This window comes from Pristiophorus japonicus, chromosome 27 (assembly GCF_044704955.1).
Source record: "Pristiophorus japonicus isolate sPriJap1 chromosome 27, sPriJap1.hap1, whole genome shotgun sequence".
NCBI lineage: Eukaryota > Metazoa > Chordata > Chondrichthyes > Pristiophoridae > Pristiophorus > Pristiophorus japonicus.
The window spans coordinates 14,091,371-14,109,779 of record NC_092003.1 but is presented as its reverse complement, the minus strand read 5'-3'; the positions used below and the strand labels follow the sequence as shown (position 1 = coordinate 14,109,779).

At 48.3% G+C, this 18,409-nt stretch overlaps 1 protein-coding gene across 3 annotated transcripts in view; it reads right to left on the bottom strand.

The window, feature by feature from the left end:
• LOC139239314 (RAS guanyl-releasing protein 2-like) overlaps positions 1–18,409 on the bottom strand; it is a 160,427-nt gene that overhangs the window by 6,699 nt on the left and 135,319 nt on the right. For 2 of the 3 annotated variants that reach the window (XM_070867983.1, XM_070867984.1), the window contains exons 11-15: positions 11,183–11,293; positions 10,088–10,203; positions 7,294–7,435; positions 4,157–4,193; positions 65–220 (exon numbers count right to left, since the gene is read on the bottom strand). In XM_070867983.1, coding sequence (XP_070724084.1) covers positions 65–220; positions 4,157–4,193; positions 7,294–7,435; positions 10,088–10,203; positions 11,183–11,293 — 562 coding nt within the window. The remainder of the gene's footprint in view (positions 1–64; positions 221–4,156; positions 4,194–7,293; positions 7,436–10,087; positions 10,204–11,182; positions 11,294–18,409) is intronic. The other variant, XM_070867986.1, reaches the window with a different exon arrangement.

Below are 18,409 nucleotides of genomic sequence, written 5' to 3'. Positions count from 1 at the left end.
GTGTGTGTGTGAGAAATACCTCCCCCTCCCCAGGTGCCCCAGTGCCGATCGCGGATCACCTCACCTGCCTTACCGGAGTCGGGAGCGGAGTGCGTTACGGGGAAGCTGAAGGACCTGCGGAGGGTGGGAGTGGGGCTCTCGAGGCTGATGCTCTTGGTGCGTTTGCGACACTCCATCACCAGCAGGCTCTTGCACTGCTTGTGGCAGCTGATCCCACAGGCTGCAGAGGGAACATAGCGGGAGATGGTGAGGCACAGGGAGGGGAGCCTGGGCCCAGACACAGCGACTCTCACACACCAACCTCCCCGACTTCATCCCCAGTCCCGTGTTTGGCCCCAAGCTCAGGGGTCACGGGGTCACGGGCTGGGAGGTCAGGGTTTGATGCTGGGTTCTCCCAGTCCACAGAATGAGGCAACCCACAGGGATTGGAGCCCTCCCTCCGCCCCCAACATCCCCTCACCCCTTCTCTCCCACTCCCTCTCTCATTCCTCTCTCTCCCTCCCCTCTCTCTCCCCTCCTTCCTCTCCCTCCCTCTATCTCTCTCTCCCCCTCCCTCTCTCCCCACTATCTCTCTCTCTCCCTCCCCAGCCCCTCCCTGGAGGAGAGATTACACAAACTATGGCTGTGTTCCCTGAAATTTAGACGTTAAGGAGCGATCTGATGGAAGTTTTCAGGATATTGAGGGTAACAGAGAGGGTAGATAGACAGAAACTATTGCCTCTGGTTGGGGAGTCGAGGCCGAGGGGCACAATCTAAAGATTAGAGCCAGACCTTTCAGGAGTGAAGTTGGGAAACATTTCTACACACACAGGGTGGGAGAGGTTTGGAACTCTCTTCCGCAAACGGCAATCGATGCTGGCTCAATTGTTAATTGTAAGTCGGAGGCATGAATTGGCTAGAATAGACTGGCAAATGATACTTAAAGGGTTGACGGTGGATAGGCAATGGCAGACATTTAAAGATCATATGGATGAATTACAACAATTGTACATCTTTGTCTGGAGTAAAAATAAAACGGGGAAGGTGGCTCAACCGTGGCTAACAAAGGAAATTAGAGATAGTGTTAAAACCAAGGAAGAGGCATACAAATTGGCCAGAAAAAGCAGCAAACCTGAGGACTGGGAGACATTTAGAATTTAGCAGAGGAGAACAAAGGGTCTAATTAGGAGGAGGAAAATAGAGTACGAGAGGAAGCTTGCCGGGAACATAAAAACTGACTGCAAAAGCTTCTATAGATATGTGAAGAGAAAAAGATTAGTGAAGACATATGTAGGTCCCTTGCAGTCAGAATCAGGTGAATTTATAATGGGGAACAAAGAAATGGCAGACCAATTGAACAAATACTTTGGTTCTGTCTTCACTAGGGAAGACACAAATAACATTTCGGAATTACTAGGGAACCGAGGGTCTAGCGAGAAGGAGGAACTGAGGGAAATCCTTATTAGTCAGGAAATTGTGTTAGGGAAATTGATGGGATTGAAGGCTGATAAATCCCCAGGGCCTGATAGTCTGCATCCCAGAGTACTTAAGGAAGTGGCCCTAGAAATAGTGGATGCATTGGTGGTCATTTTCCAACATTCTACAGATTCTGGATCAGTTCCTATGGATTGGAGGGTAACTAATGTAACCCCACTTTTTAAAAAAGGAGGGAGAGAGAAAACAAGGAATTATAGACCGGTTAGCCTGACTTCGGTAGTGGGGAAAATGTTGGAATCAATTATTAAAGATGTAATAGCAGCGTGTTTGGAAAGCAGTGACAGGATCGATCCAAGTCAGTGTGGATTTATGAAAGGGAAATCATGCTTGACAAATCTAGAATTTTTTGAGGATGTAACCAGTGGATGTGGTGTATTTGGGCTTTCAAAAGGCATTTGACAAGATCCTGCACAAGAGATTAGTGTGCAAAATTAAAGCACATGGTATTGGGGGTAATGTATTGACGTGGATTGAGAACTGGTTGGCAGACAGGAAGCAAAGAGTAGGAATAAACGGGTCCTTTTGAGAATGGCAGGCAGTGACTAGTGGGGTACCGCAAGGTTCAATGCTGGGACCCCAGCTATTTACAATATACATTAATGATTTAGACAAAGGAATTGAATGTAATATCTCCAAGTTTGCAGATGACTGGGTGGCAGTGTGAGCTGTGAGGAGGATGCTAAGAGGCTGCAGAGTGACTTGGACAGGTTAGGTGAGCGGGCAAATGCATGGCAAATGTAGTATAATGTGGATAAATGTGAGGTTATCCACTTTGGTGGCAAAAACAGGAAGGCAGAATATTATCTGAATGGTGACAGATTAGGAAAAGGGGAGGTGCAACGAGACCTGGGTGTCATGGTACATCACTCATTGAAAGTTGACATGCAGGTACAGCAGGCGGTGAAGAAGGCAAATGGCATAGAAACATAGAAACATAGAAAATAGGTGCAGGAGTAGGCCATTCGGCCCTTCTAGCCTGCACCGCCATTCAATGAGTTCATGGCTGAACATTCAACTTCAGTACCCCATTCCTGCTTTCTCGCCATACCCCTTGATCCCCCTAGCAGTAAGGACCTCATCTAACTCCTTTTTGAATATATTTAGTGAATTGGCCTCAACAACTTTCTGTGGTAGAGAATTCCACAGGTTCACCACTCTCTGGGTGAAGAAGTTCCTCCGCATCTCGGTCCTAAATGGCTTACCCCTTATCCTTAGACTGTGACCCCTGGTTCTGGACTTCCCCAACATTGGGAACATTCTTCCTGCATCTAACCTGTCTAACCCCGTCAGAATTTTATATGTTTCTATGAGGTCCCCTCTCATTCTTCTGAACTCCAGTGAATTCAAGCCCAGTTGATCCAGTCTTTCTTGATAGGTCAGTCCTGCCATCCCGGGAATCAGTCTGGTGAACCTTCGCTGCACTCCCTCAATAGCAAGAATGTCCTTCCTCAGGTTAGGAGACCAAAACTGTACACAATACTCCAGGTGTGGCCTCACCAATGCCCTGTACAACTGTAGCAACACCTCCCTGCTCCTGTACTCAAATCCCCTTGCTATGAAGGCCAACATGCCATTTGCTTTCTTAACCGCCTGCTGCACCTGCATGCCAACCTTCAATGACTGATGTACCATGACACCCAGGTCTCTTTGCACCTCCCCTTTTCCTAATCTGTCACCATTCAGATAATAGTCTGTCTCTCTGTTTTTACCACCAAAGTGGATAACCTCACATTTATCCACATTATACTTCATCTGCCATGCATTTGCCCACTCACCTAACCTATCCAAGTCGCTCTGCAGCCTCACAGCATCCTCCTCGCAGCTCACACTGCATGTTGGCCTTCATAGCGAGGGGATTTGAGTATAGGAGCAGGGAGGTCTTACTGCAGTTGTACAGGGCCTTGGTGAGGCCTCACCTGGAATATTGTGTTCAGTTTTGTTCTCCTAATCTGAGGAAGGACATTCTTGCTATTGAGGGAGTGCAGCGAAGGTTCACCAGACTGATTCCTGGGATGGCTGCACTGACATATGAAGAAAGACTGGATCGGCTAGGCTTATATTCACTGGAATTTAGAAGAATGAGAGGGGATCTCATAGAAACATGTAACATTCTGACGGGACTGGACAGATTAGGTGCAGGAAGAATGTTCCCGATGTTGGGGAAGTCCAGAATCAGGGGTCACAATCTAAGGATAAGGGGTAAGCCATTTAGGATCGAGATGAGGAGAAACTTCTTCACTCAGAGAATTGTGAACCTGTGGAATTCTCTACCACAGAAAGTTGTTGAGGCCAGTTCGTTAGATATATTCAAAATGGAGTTAGATGTGGCCCTTAAGCTAAAGGGATCAAGGCGTATGGAAGTTGCATGATCAGCCATGATCATATTGAATGATGGTGCAGGCTCGAAGGGCCGAATGGCCTACTCCTGCATCTATTTTCTATGTTTGTATGTTTGTATGATAGCCAAAGGGATGTAGGGACATGGGCCAAAGGCGGGGAGATGGAGTTAGGTCACAGATCAGCCACGATCTCATCGAATGGCGGAGCAGGCTCGAGGGGCTGAATGGCCTCCTCCTGTTCCTACGTTTTGGTCTCCTGATGCTGGAACCTCCCGCCCCCCCCTCCTCCCCGGGACCCCTGCCCCCCCCCCCCCCCCCCACATGTCGACCCACACTCTTACCTTTGCACTTGTAGCCTTGTTTGTACAGGCCCCAGATCTGTGGGAGGAAAGCAAAGGAAACCATCACGGAACAGCGAGCGTGGAAATCAGAGGCAATCCTGTTTGACACGGTGTTCAGTCCCCACAGCTTCCGACCAATGTGAATAGGGGTCCATTTAAATCCAGGTTGGGCATTTATATAGCGCCTTTAATGCAGTAAAATGTCCCAAGGCACTTCACAGGAGCGATTATTAGACAAAATGTAACACCCGGCCACATAGAGAGATATTAGGGACAGGTGACCAAAAGCTCGGTCAGAGAGGTAGGTTTTAAGGAGCGTCTTAAAGAAGAGGTTTAGGGAGGGAGTTCCAGAGCTTGGGGCCCAGGCAGCTGAAGGAACGGCCACCAATGATGGATCGATGGAAATCGGGGGATGCTCAAGAGGGTATAATTGGAGGAGCGCGGCGATCTCGGGTCTCCTGGGCGGGGAGGAGTTGTGGGGCTGGAGGAGATTACAGAGATAGGGAGGGGGGGGCGAGGGCCATGGAGGGATTTGTAATCAAGGATGAGAATTTTGAAATCGAGACGTTTGCTTAACCGGGAGCCAATGTAGGTCAACGAGCACAGGGGGTGATGGGTGAGCGGGACTCAGACAATTAGACAACCACCTTGGGAGAGTGGCGGGCGGATACCTTGTGGGCTATTGGTTGTCTCCCCCACCCCCTTTCCCCATCACTCATTGGCTAGAACGGCCTCCCAACTTTCACTCAGGAACTCAACCTTTCAGCGTCGGCTCAAGTCCTGCCAGTCCTGACCTCAGGCCATGTGCTCAACAACCGTTCAGCGACTGAGGCCTAAATGGGAAGGCCCCAATCGCTGCCATGATGACGTCCCGGTTGGGTTCTGAGCTCCCCCCCCCCCCGCCACCCCCCGAAAGCTGCACTCGCCTACTCCGCCATTCAGTTAAAATATGGGCAGGGCCCTTTCGATCATGCCAATTGGGCCTCTGTGGGCAGTGCCTAACCCGGGCTGGGAAAGGTGGTTGTGAACAAAACAACATAAGAATTAGGAGCATCAGTTAGCCACTCGGCCCCTCGAGCCTGCTCCGTCATTCAATGAGATCACGGCTGATCTTCGACCTCAACTCCACTTTCCCGCCCGATCCCCATATCCCTCGATTCCCTTAATATCCAAAAATCTATCGATCTCAGCCTTGAATATACTCAATGACTGAGCCTCCACAGCCCTCCAAAAATTCCAAAGATTCACCACCCTCCGAATGAAGAAATTCCTCCTCATCGCAGTCCCAAATGGCTGACCCCTTATCCTGAGACTGTGTGACCCCTGGTTCTAGACTCCCCAGCCCGGGGGGAAACACCCTCCCTACATCTACCCTGTCAAGCCCCCTCAGAATCTTGTATGTTTCAATAAGATCACAGAATCATAGAAATTTACGGCACGGAAGGAGGCCATTTCGGTCCATCGTGTCCCGCGCCGGCCGACCAAGAGCTACCCGGCCTAATCCCACTTCCCAGCTCTCGGTCCGTAGCCCTGTAGGTCACAAGTGCACACCCAAGTACTTTTTAAACGTGGTGAGGGTTTCTGCCTCTACCACCCTTTCAGGCCGTGAGTTCCGCCCCAGACCCCCACCGCCCTCTGGGTGAAGACATTTCCCCTCAAATCCCCTCTAAACCTCCCCCCAATTACTTTAAATCTATGCCCCCAGTTGACCCCTCTGCCAAGGGAAACAGGTCCGTCCTATCCACTCTATCCAGGCCCCTCATCATTTTATACACCTCAATCAGGTCTCCCCTCAACCTCCTCTGTTCCAAAGAAACCAACCCCAGCCTATCCAATCTTTCCCTCATCGCTAAAATTCTCCAGTCCCGACAATACCCTTATAAATCTCCAGATCACCTCTCATTCTTCTCAGCTTCAGAGAGAATAGAAATGGATTCCGTACAGCGGAGCCCACGGAACAACCTGAAGAATCAAAGCTCCCTCGCAAACAGTGGACAACCATCGAGCGCCTCAGAACTGGCCTCAGAGGGAATTCGCAGGCAGCCTACGATATCCTCGCTGTTACACCGGAAGCTTTGGCCTGGATATTCGACGGCGCTATTGACGTTTGATGTGCTTTGCCACTACACGTTGAACCTACCTTCTCCAGAACTCCCTTAATCCAGAACCACCCCTCGGCCTGAACCAATCCCGGCCACCGGGTGGCGCGTGCGCAGAACTCCGACACGAACAAATCCTTCCTCGCTGCCGACTCCCGCAATCGCTGGCCTGACCCCGCGATCCACCCCGCCCCACCCCCCCCACCCACCGATCTCTCTGCCGCACTCCCAGCCCCAAGCCAGCCAGCCCCGATATCCCCTCGCTCAGTACCTGTACCATCCAATTTAACGTGACCACCCCTCGTCCGGAAATAATCCCTAATCCGGAACAGGCCCGGTCCCTTGGATTCTGGATATGGAGGTTCAACCTGTACCTTATGAATGAAGACTCAATCTTTCAACAACAACAACTTGCATTGATATAGCTCCTTTAACACAGTAAAACGCCCCAAGGCGCTTTCACAGGAGACAAAGCAAATAAATTTGACACATAAGTAGAAATTAGCGCAGGTGACCAAAAGCTTGGTCAAAGAGGTAGGTTTTAAGGAGCGTTGAAGAAGGAAAGAGAGGTGGAGAGGTTGAGGGAGGGAGTTCCAGAGCTTGGAACCCAGACAACAGAAGGCACGGCCGCCGATGGTGGAGCGTTTATAATCAGGGATGCTCAAAAGGCCAGATTTGGAGGAGCGCAGAGATCTCGGGGGCTTGTGGGGCTGGAGGAGATTACAGAGATAGGGAGGGGTGAGGGCCATGGAGGGATTTGTAAAGAACCACCCTTGGAGGACCGATAAGGGGTTATGTGGAGCGGGCAGGGAAGTGGAGCTGAGTCCGTGATCGCATCAGCCATGATCGTATTGAATGGCGGAGCAGGCTCGAGGGGCCGTATGGTGTACTCCTGCTCCCATTTCTTATGTTCTTATGGAAGACAACCCTCTCGACTCAGGGAGCAATCTCGCGAACCTTTGCTGCACCGCCCCCCCCCCCCCGAGGAAAGTATGTCCTTCCTCAGATACGGAGACCAAAGCCGTGTGCTATACGTACAAAGTTCTTGCAGTGCTCACAGAAGGTGGGCTTCAGGTAGGTGGTCTCGAAGAAGTTGTGAATGAATCCCATCTTGCAGTTGAGCAGGGAGTTCGCTTGCATGAAGTAAGTTATCATCTCATTTCTGCTGATCTGTCCATCGCTGGAAGAGAGCGACAGTAGATGGTTAGAGGATAGAGACACGAGGAGCACATTCCTGCCATCAAACCCGCCCCGTCACAGGAACAGGAGGAGGCCATTCAGCCCCTCGAGCCTGTTCCGCCATTCAATCAGATCATGGCTGATCTGTATCTTAATTCCATCTGCCCATCTTGGTTCCGCAACCCGTAATACCCTTCCGTATGTTTCTTACATTACAACAGTGACTACACTCCCAAAATACTTCATTGGCTGTAAAGCGCTTTCAAACGTTGTGAAAGGCACTATATTAATGCAAGTCTTTCTTTTCAACAAATATCTATCAGTCTGAATTTTGAGACTCAGTCTCCTTCCCCGGAGCAATTTATTCCTCAGTTCCATTGCCCCTTTGAGTGAATTGGTTAAACTCCTCGCCCGCTATCTCCCTCAGTCGCATCTGGAAGGGAGATGTGAATTCTCTCCCTCCACCACCGGCGCCCCCTGGCTGCAGTGTGCACCGTCTACAAGACGCACTGCAGCAACTCGCCAAGGCTCCTTCGGCAGCACCTCCCAAACCCGCGACCTCTACCCCCTAGAAGGACAAGGGCAGCAGGAGCATGGGAACACCACCACCTCCACGTTCCCCTCCCAGTCACACACCATCCCGACTTGGAAATATATTGGCCGTTCCTTCATCGTCGCTGGGTCACAATCCTGGAACTCCCTCCCTAACAGCACTGTGGGATCACCTTCACCACACGGACTGCAGCGGTTCAAGAAGGCGGCTCACCACCACCTTCTCAAGGGGCAATTAGGGATGGGCAATAAATGCCGGGCCTTGCCAGCGACGCCCACATCCACTGAATGAATGCAAAAAAAAATGGCTTTACCTGGATGGAGATGTCCTTGCTCTTCCTGATCTTGCAAATGTCAATTGCCTCATTGCAATGTTTGGGGTACTCCCCCAACCGAAGCAGGATGGTCTCTGAGCGGGGGCCGCAGGTTTGACACCCCCCCCCCTCCACCTGAGTATCTGATCTCGGACAGGGTGGCAATGGGGCTCCTAGTCCTGTCCGTTTTGATCTCGTTGGGGGTTCAGTGGGGATGGGTGGGAGGGATGATCAGCCAGGCCCCTTGCTGGGGGATTTCGAGCCCCCCTGCGTACCCCCCCCCCCTCCAAACCTCCTCACTCCCGAGACCAGACGGCCCCTCAGTCCTGATGGGCACAGACGTTTATGCTCCACACGAGGGGCTCCTCCACCCCACTTCATCTCACCCCATCGACATAACCTCTAATCCCTTTCTCCCTCACATGTTTATCCAGCTTCCCCTTAAATGCATCGCTACTATTCGCCTCAACCTCTCCCTGTGGTAGCGAGCTACACCTTCTCACCGCTCTCTGGGTAAAGAGGTTTCTCCTGAATTCCCCATTGGATTTATCAGTGACTGTCTGATATTGATGGCCCCTAGTTCTGGTCTCCCCACAAGTGGAAACATCTTCTCTACGTCTACCCTATCGAACCCCTTTCATAATCTTAAAGACCTCTATCAGGTCACCCCCTCAACCTTCTCTTTTTTCACTGATTCCTGGGATGTGGGCGTCGCTGGCAAGGCTGGCATTTATTGCCCATCCCTAATTGCCCCTTGAGAAGGTGGTTGTGAGCCACCTTCTTGAACCGCTGCAGTCCGTGTGGTGATACTTCTTTGTAGCAAGTTTGGTTCAACTGTCTCGCTGGGCCATGTCAGAGGGCAGTTAAGAATCAACCACATTGCTGTGGGTTTCGAGTCACCTATCGGCCAGACCGGGTAAGGGCGGCAGATTTCCCTCCCTAAAGGACATCAGTGAACCAGATGAGTTTTTACGACAAGCCGGGAGTTTTATGGAGTATCCTTCTATTCCTTTCTCCCTCATGTGTTTATCCGGCTCCCTCCTTAAATGCATCGATACTATTCGCCTCAACCACTCCCTGTGGTAGCGAGTTCCACATTCTCACCCCTCTCCGGGTGAGAATCCTGCAAATCTTCTGGGAGGATAGACGCACCAACGTCAGCGTTCTCTCTCAGGCCAACACCCCCAGCAACTGACCACGCTCGATCAGCTCCAATGGGCGGGCCACATTGTCCGCATGCCTGATGCTAGACTCCCAAAACAAGCGCTCTGCTCGGAGCTCCTACACGGCAAGCGAGCCCCAGGAGGGCAGAGGAAACGTTACAAGGACACCCTCAAAGCCTCCTTGAAAAAATGTAACATCCCTCCACTGACGCCTGGATATCCCCGGCCCAAGACCGCTATAAGTGGAGGAAGAGCATCCGGGAAGACGCCGAACACCTCGAGTCTCTCCGCCGGGAGCACGCGGAAGCGAAGTACAAACAGCGGAAGGAGCGCACGGCAACCCAAGCCCCCCCACCCACCCGTCCCTCCAACCACCGTCTGCCCCACCTGTGACAGAGACTGTGGGTCCCGCATTGGACTCTTCAGTCACCTGAGGACTCATGTTAGTGTGGAAGCAAGTCATCCTCGACTCCGAGGGGGCTGCCGGAGAAGATGAGGAAGTTTCTCCTGAATTCCCCATTGGATTTATTAGTGACTGTCTTCTATTGATGGTCCCTGAGTTTTGGCCTCGGGAGCCAGGGATGTTCCCACCAGTCTTGGCGAGCACAGGTATTCGACACTCACTTGTTCTCGTCCAAGACGCTGAACCTGTCCAGGTAGGGGAAATTGGAGGAGATGATGCCGAACTCTTTCTGTGAGATATAGCCATCCTGATCCACATCAAAGTTCTTAAAGACAGACTGGAACACACAGACATCGGCAAAGAGAGAGAGAGAGAGAGAGAGAGAGAGAGAGAGAGAAACATCAGAGAAGGCCATCTGGTTACCAACACTTCACAGAATCACAGAAATTTACAGCACGGAAGGAGGCCATTTCGGCCCATCGTGTCCGCACCGGCCGACCAAGAGCCACCCGGCCTAATCCCACTTTCCCGCTCTTGGTCCGTAGCCCTGTAGGTTACAAGTGCACATCCAAGTACTTTTTAAATGCGGTGAGAGTGCACTCACATCTCTCCTGTAATGTGGTGACCAGAACTGCACGCAGTACTCCAGCTGTGGCCTAAACAGTGTTGTATACAGTTCAAGCATAACCCCACCCTGCCTGCTCTTGTATTCCATGCCTCGGCTAATAAAGGCAAGTATTCCGTGTGCCTGCTGAACCACCTTATCCACCTGGCCTGCTACCTTCAGGGATCTGTGGACCTGCACTCCGAGGTCCCTCTGTTCCTCTACACTTCTCAGTGTCCTACCATTTAATGTGCATTCCCTTGCCTTGTTAGCCCTCCCCAAATGCATTCCCTCACACTGTTCTGCCCACCAGACCAGTTCATCGATATCTTCCTTCAGGTCACACTCCAGTTTCCGCCAATGGGAACAGTTACTCTCGATCTACTCCGTCCAGACATCTCATGATTTTGGAACACCTCTATCAGATTTCCTCTTAACCTTCTCTGCTCCAAGGAGAACAACCCCAGCTTCTCCAGTCTCTCCGCATAACTGAAGTCCCTCATCCCTGGAACAATTCTGGTCAATCTCTTCTGTACCCTGTCCATGACCTCCGAACCTCTTGTACTTGCTCCACACTCCATTCCCCCGCTCACCGTCCTGCTCCCTCAGCGTTAAGCCACCGACCCTCGCAGTCACTCTGCCTCAAGTATTATTGGGAGTGAGACGTGGTGGGCCTGAGCAGAAACCGCTCGATGCCCGAGGGCTGACTTACCTCCACCATTTTGTGGATGTGCTTGTTAATTAGTTCGGGGTCCATTTTCGGTTTGACGGCAGACGACCACTCATCGATCACCGGGGGCTTGGGAGGGGTCGGGCTGGAAGGCTGGAAAACACAGAAACACAGCATCAATACCTAACCGACCCGACTACAGTCTGTACCGCCTCAAACACCTGCAACTCACTCCCGAGTATCTGTTATTCTATATATAAACCCCCAAACCACTCGGTTAGATTCCACCTTGGAACTCACACCCAGGTATATGTTATTCTATATGTAAACCACCCGAACCACTCGATAAGATTCCAGCCTGTAACTCACTCCCGGGTATCTGTTATTCTTTATATAAACCCTCCCAAACCCCTCGATTAGATTCCACCTTGGAACTCACACCCAGGTATATGTTATTCTATATGTAAACCACCCGAACCCCTCGATAAGATTCCAGCCTGTAACTCACTCCCGGATATCTGTTATTCTATATATAAACACCCCCGAACCCCTCGATTAGATTCCAGCCTGTAACTCACTCCCGGGTATCTGTTATTCTTTTTTAAACCCCCCCGAACCCCTCGATTAGATTCCAGCCTGTAACTCACTCACGGATATCTATTATTCTATATATAAACCACGCCCAATCTCTCGATTAGATTCCAGCCTGTAACTCACTCCCGGGTATCTGTTATTCTATATATAAACCCCCGAACCACTCAATTAGATTCCAGCCTGTAACTCACTCCCGGGTATCTGTTAATCTACATATAAACCCCCCGAACTCCTCGATCAGATTCCAGCCTGTAACTCACTCCCAGGTAACTGATATTCTATATATAAACTCCCTGAACACCTTGATTAGATTCCAGCCGATAACTCACACCCGGATATCTGTTATTCTATATATAAACCCCCGAACCCGTCGATTAGATTCCAGCCTGTAACTCACTCCCGGATATCTGTTATTCTAGATATATACCCCCGAACCCCTCGATTAGATTCCAGCCTGTAACTCACTCCCGGGTATCTGTTATTCTAAATATAAACCCCCCCGAACCTCTCGATTAGATTCCAGCCTGTAACTCACTCCCGGGTATCTGTTATTCGATATATAAACACCCCCCGAACCCCTCGATTAGATTCCAGCCTGTAACTCACTCCCGAATATCTGTTATTCTATATATAAACCCCACCGAACCTCTCGATTAGATTCCAGCCCGTAACTAACTCCCGAATATCTGTTATTCGATATATAAACCCCCGAACCCCTCGATTAGATTCCAGCCCGTAACTCACTCCCGGGTATCTGTTATTCTATATATAAACCCCCGAACCCCTCGATTAGATTCCAGCCTGTAACTCACTCCCGGGTATCTGTTATTCTAAATATAAACCGCCGAACCCATCGATTAGATTCCAGCCTGTAACTCACTCCCATGTAACTGTTATTCTACATATAAACCCCCCGAAACCCTTTATTAGATTCCAGCCTATAACTCACTCCCGGATATCTGTTATTCTATATTTAAACCCCCCCGAATCCCTCGATTAGATTGCAGCCTGTAACTCACTCCTGGGTATCTGTTATTCTATATAAAAACCCTCCCAAACCCCTCGATTAGATTCCAGCTTGTAACTCACACCCAGGTATCTGTTATTCTATATATAAACCCCCCGAACCCGTCGATTAGATTCCAGCCTGTAACTCACTCCCGGGTATCTGTTATTCCAGATATAAACCCCCCCGAACAAATCAATTAGATTCCAGCCTGTAACTTACCCCCGGGTATCTGTTATTCTATATATAAACCCCCGAACCTCTCGATTAGATTCCAGCCTCTAACTCACTCCCGGGAATCTGTTATTCGATATATAAGCCCCTTCGAATCCCTCGATTAGATTGCAGCCTGTAACTCACTCCTGGGTATCTGTTATTCTATACATAAACCCTCCCAAACCCCTCGATTAGATTCCAGCTTGTAACTCACTCTCGGGTATCTGTTATTCTATATAAACCCTCCAAAACCCCTCGATTAGATTCCAGCCTGTAACTCACTCCCTGGTATCTGTTATTGTATATTTAAACCCCCGAACCCCTCGATTAGATTCCAGCCTGAAACTCGCACCCAGATATTTGTTATTGTATATATAAACCCCGCCGAACCTCTCGATTAGATTCCAGCCTGTAACTCACTCCCGGATATCTGTGATTTTATATATAACCCCCCGAATCCCTCGATTAGATTCAAGCCTGTAACTCACTCCCGGGTATCTGTTCTTTTATATATAACCCACCGAACCACTCGATTAGATTCTAGCCTGCAACTCACTCCCGGGTATCAGTTATTGTAGATATAAACCTCCGAACCCCTCGATTAGATTCCCGCCTGTAACTCACTCCCAGGTAACTGATATTCTATATATAAACCCCCTGAACACCTTGATTAGATTCCAGCCTATAACTCACTCCCGGATATCTGTTATTCTCGATATTAACCCCCAAAACACTCGGTTAGATTGCAGCCTGTAACTCACTCCTGGGTTTCTGTTATTCTGTATATAAACCCTCCCAAACCCCTCGATTAGATTTCAGCTTGTAACTCACACCCAGGTATCTGTTATTCTATATATAAACCCCCGAACCCGTCGATTAGATTCCAGCCTGTAACTCACTCCCGTGTATCTGTTATTCTATATATAAACCCCCGAACCTCTCGATTAGATTCCAGCCTGTAACTCACTCCCGGGAATCTGTTATTCTATATATAAACCCCAACGAATCCCTCGATTAGATTCCAGCCTGTATCTCACTCCCGGGTATCTGTTATTCGATATAAAAACCTCCCGAACCCCGCGATTAGATTCCAGCTTGTAACTCACTCACGGATATCTGTTATTCTATTTATAAACCCCACCGAAACCCTCGATTAGATTCCAGCCTTTAACTCAATTTCGGGTATCTGTTATTCTATATATAAACCCTCCCAAACCCATCGATTAGATTCCAGCCTGTAACTCACTCCCGGGTATCTGTTATTCTATATATAAAACCCCCGAACCCCTCGATTAGAGTCCAGCCTGTAACTCACTCCCGGGTATCTGTTGTTCTGTATATAAACCCCCCGAACCACTCAATTAGATTCCAGCCTGCAACTCAATCCCGGGTATCTGTTATTCTATATATAAACCCGCCCGAATACCTCGATTAGATTCCAGCCTGTAACTCACATCCAGGAAACTGATATTCTATATATAAACCCCCTGAACACCTTGATTAGATTCCAGCCTATAACTCATTCCCGGGTATCTGTTATTCAAAATATAAACCCCCAAACCCCTCGATTAGATTGCAGCCTGTAACTCACTACCGGGTATCTGTTATTCTGTATATAAACCCTCCCAAAACCCCTCGATTAGATTCCAGCTTGTAACTCACACCCAGGTATATGTTATTCTATATGTAAACCCCCCAAACCCCTCGGTTAGATTGCAGCCTGTAACTCACACCCAGGTATCTGTTATTCTATATATAAACCCCCGAACCCGTCGATTAGATTCCAGCCTGTAACTCACTCCCGGGTATCTGTTATTCTATATATAAACCCCCCCGAACAAATCAATTAGATTCCAGCCTGTAACTTACTCCCGGGTATCTGTTATTCTATATATAAACCCCCGAACCTCTCGATTAGATTCCAGCCTCTAACTCACTCCCGGGAATCTGTTATTCGATATATAAACCACCCCGAATCCCTCGATTAGATTGCAGCCTGTAACTCACTCCTGGGTATCTGTTATTCTATATATAAACCCTCCCAAACCCCTCGATTAGATTCCAGCTTGTAACTCACTCTCGGGTATCTGTTATTCGAGATAAACCCTCCAAAACCCCTCGATTAGATTCCAGCCTGTAACTCACTCCCGGGTATCTGTTATTGTATATTTAAATCCCGAACCCCTCGATTAGATTCCAGCCTGAAACTCACTCCCAGATATTTGTTATTGTATATATAAACCCCGCCGAACCTCTCGATTAGATTCCAGCCTGTAACTCACTGCCGGATATCTGTTATTTTATATATAACCCCCCGAATCCCTCGATTAGATTCAAGCCTGTAACTCAATCCCGGATATCTGTTATTTTATATATAACCCACCGAACCACTCGATTAGATTCTAGCCTGCAACTCACTCCCGGGTATCAGTATTGTAGATATAAACCTCCGAACCCCTCGATTAGATTCCAGCCTGTAACTCACTCCCAGGTAACTGATATTCTATATATAAACCCCCTGAACACCTTGATTAGATTCCAGCCTATAACTCACTCCCAGATATCTGTTATTCTCTATATAAACCCTCGGTTAGATTGCAGCCTGTAACTCACTCCTGGGTTTCTGTTATTCTGTATGCAAACCCTCCCAAACCCCTCGATTAGATTCCAGCCTGTAACTCACACCCAGGTATCTGTTATTCTATATATAAACCCCCAAACCCGTCGATTAGATTCCAGCCTGTAACTCACTCCCGGGTATCTGTTATTCCAGATATAAACCCCCCCGAACAAATCAATTAGATTCCAGCCTGTAACTTACTCCCGGGTATCTGTTATTCTATATATAAACCCCCGAACCTCTCGATTAGATTCCAGCCTGTAACTCACTCCCGGGAATCTGTTATTCGATATATAAACACCCCCCGAATCCCTCGATTAGATTTCAGCCTGTAACTCACTCCCGGGTATCTGTTATTCTATATATAAACCCCAACGAATCCCTCGATAAGATTCCAGCCTGTATCTCACTCCCGGGTATCTGTTATTCGATATAAAAACCTCCCGAACCCCGCGATTAGATTCCAGCTTGTAACTCACTCCCGGATATCTGTTATTCTATTTATAAACCCCCCCGAAACCCTCGATTAGATTCCAGCCTGTAACTCAATTTCGGGTATCTGTTATTCTATATATAAACCCTCCCGAACCCATCGATTAGATTCCAGCTTGTAACTCACTCCCGGGTATCTGTTATTCTATATATAAACCCCCGAACCCCTCGATTAGATTCCAGCCTGTAACTCACTCCCGGGTATCTGTTGTTCTGTATATAAACCCCCCGAACCACTCAATTAGATTCCAGCCTGTAACTCAATCCCGGGTATCTGTTATTCTATATATAAACCCGCCCGAATACCTCGGTTAGATTCCAGCCTGTAACTCACACCCAGGAAACTGATATTCTATATATAAACCCCCTGAACACCTTGATTAGATTCCAGCCTATAACTCACTCCCGGGTATCTGTTATTCAAAATATAAACCCCCAAACCCCTCGATTAGATTGCAGCCTGTAACTCACTCTTGGGTATCTGTTATTCTGTATATAAACCCTCCCAAACCCCTCGATTAGATTCCAGCTTGTAACTCACACCCAGGTATATGTTATTCTATATGTAAACCCCCCGAACCCCTCGATTAGATTCCAGCCTGTAACTCACTCCCGGGTTTCTGTTATTCTGTATATAAACCCTCCCAAACCCCTCGATTAGATTCCAGCTTGTAACTCACACCCAGGTATCTGTTATTCTATATATAAACCCCCGAACCCGTCGATTAGATTCCAGCATGTAACTCACTCCCGGGTATCTGTTATTCCAGATATAAACCCCCCCGAACTAATCAATTAGATTCCAACCTGTAACTTACTCCCGGGTATCTGTTATTCTATATATAAACCCCCGAACCTCTCGATTAGATTCCAGCCTCTAACTCACTCCCGGGAATCTGTTATTCGATATATAAACCACCCCGAATCCCTCGATTAGATTGCAGCCTGTAACTCACTCCTGGGTATCTGTTATTCTATATATAAAACCCCCAAAAACCCTCGATGAGATTCCAGCCTGTAACTCACTCCCGGGTATCTGTTATTCCAGAGAGAAACCCCCCCGAACAAATCAATTAGATTCCAGCCAGTAACTTACTCCCGGGTATCTGTTATTCTATATATAAACCCCCCCGAACCTCTCGATTAGATTCCAGCCTGTAACTCACTCCTGGGTATCTGTTATTCTATATATAAACCCTCCCAAACCCCTTGATTAGATTCCAGCTTGTAACTCACTCTCGGGTATCTGTTATTCTATATAAACCCTCCAAAACCCCTCGATTAGATTCCAGCCTGTAACTCACTCCCGGGTATCTGTTATTGTATATTTAAACCCCCGAACACCTCGATTAGATTCCAGCCTGAAACTCACACCCAGATATTTGTTATTGTATATATAAACCCCGCCGAACCTCTCGATTAGATTCTAGCCTGTAACTCACTCCCGGATATCTGTTATTCTCTATATTAACCCCCAAAACACTCGGTTAGATTGCAGCCTGTAACTCACACCCAGGTATCTGTTATTCTATATATAAACCCCCGAACCCGTCGATTTGATTCCAGCCTGTAACTCACTCCCGGATATCTGTTATTTTATATATAACCCACCGAACCACTCGATTAGATTCCAGCCTGTAACTCACTCCCAGGAAACTGATATTCCATTTATAAACCCCCTGAACATCTTGATTAGATTCCAGCCTATAACTCACTCCCGGATATCTGTTATTCTCTATATTAACCCCCAAAACACTCGGTTAGATTGCAGCCTGTAACTCACACCCAGGTATCTGTTATTCTATATATAAACCCCCGAACCCGTCGATTAGATTCCAGCCTGTAACTCACTCCCGGATATCTGTTATTCCAGATATAACCCCCCCCCGAACAAATCAATTAGATTCCAGCCTGTAACTTACTCCTGGGTATCTGTTATTCTATATATAAACCCCCGAACCTCTCGATTAGATTCCAGCCTGTAACTCACTCCCGGGTATCTGTTATTCCAGATATAACCCCCCCCCGAACAAATCAATTAGATTCCAGCCTGTAACTTACTCCTGGGTATCTGTTATTCTATATATAAACCCCCCGAACCTCTCGATTAGATTCCAGCCTGTAACTCACCCCGGGTATCTGTTATTCTATATATAAACCCCCGAACCTCTCGATTAGATTCCAGCCTGTAACTCACTCCCGGGAATCTGTTGTTCGATATATAAACCACCCCGAATCCCTCGATTAGATTGCAGCCTGTAACTCACTCCTGGGTATCTGTTATTCTATATATAAAACCCCCAAAAACCCTCGATGAGATTCCAGCCTGTAACTCACTCCC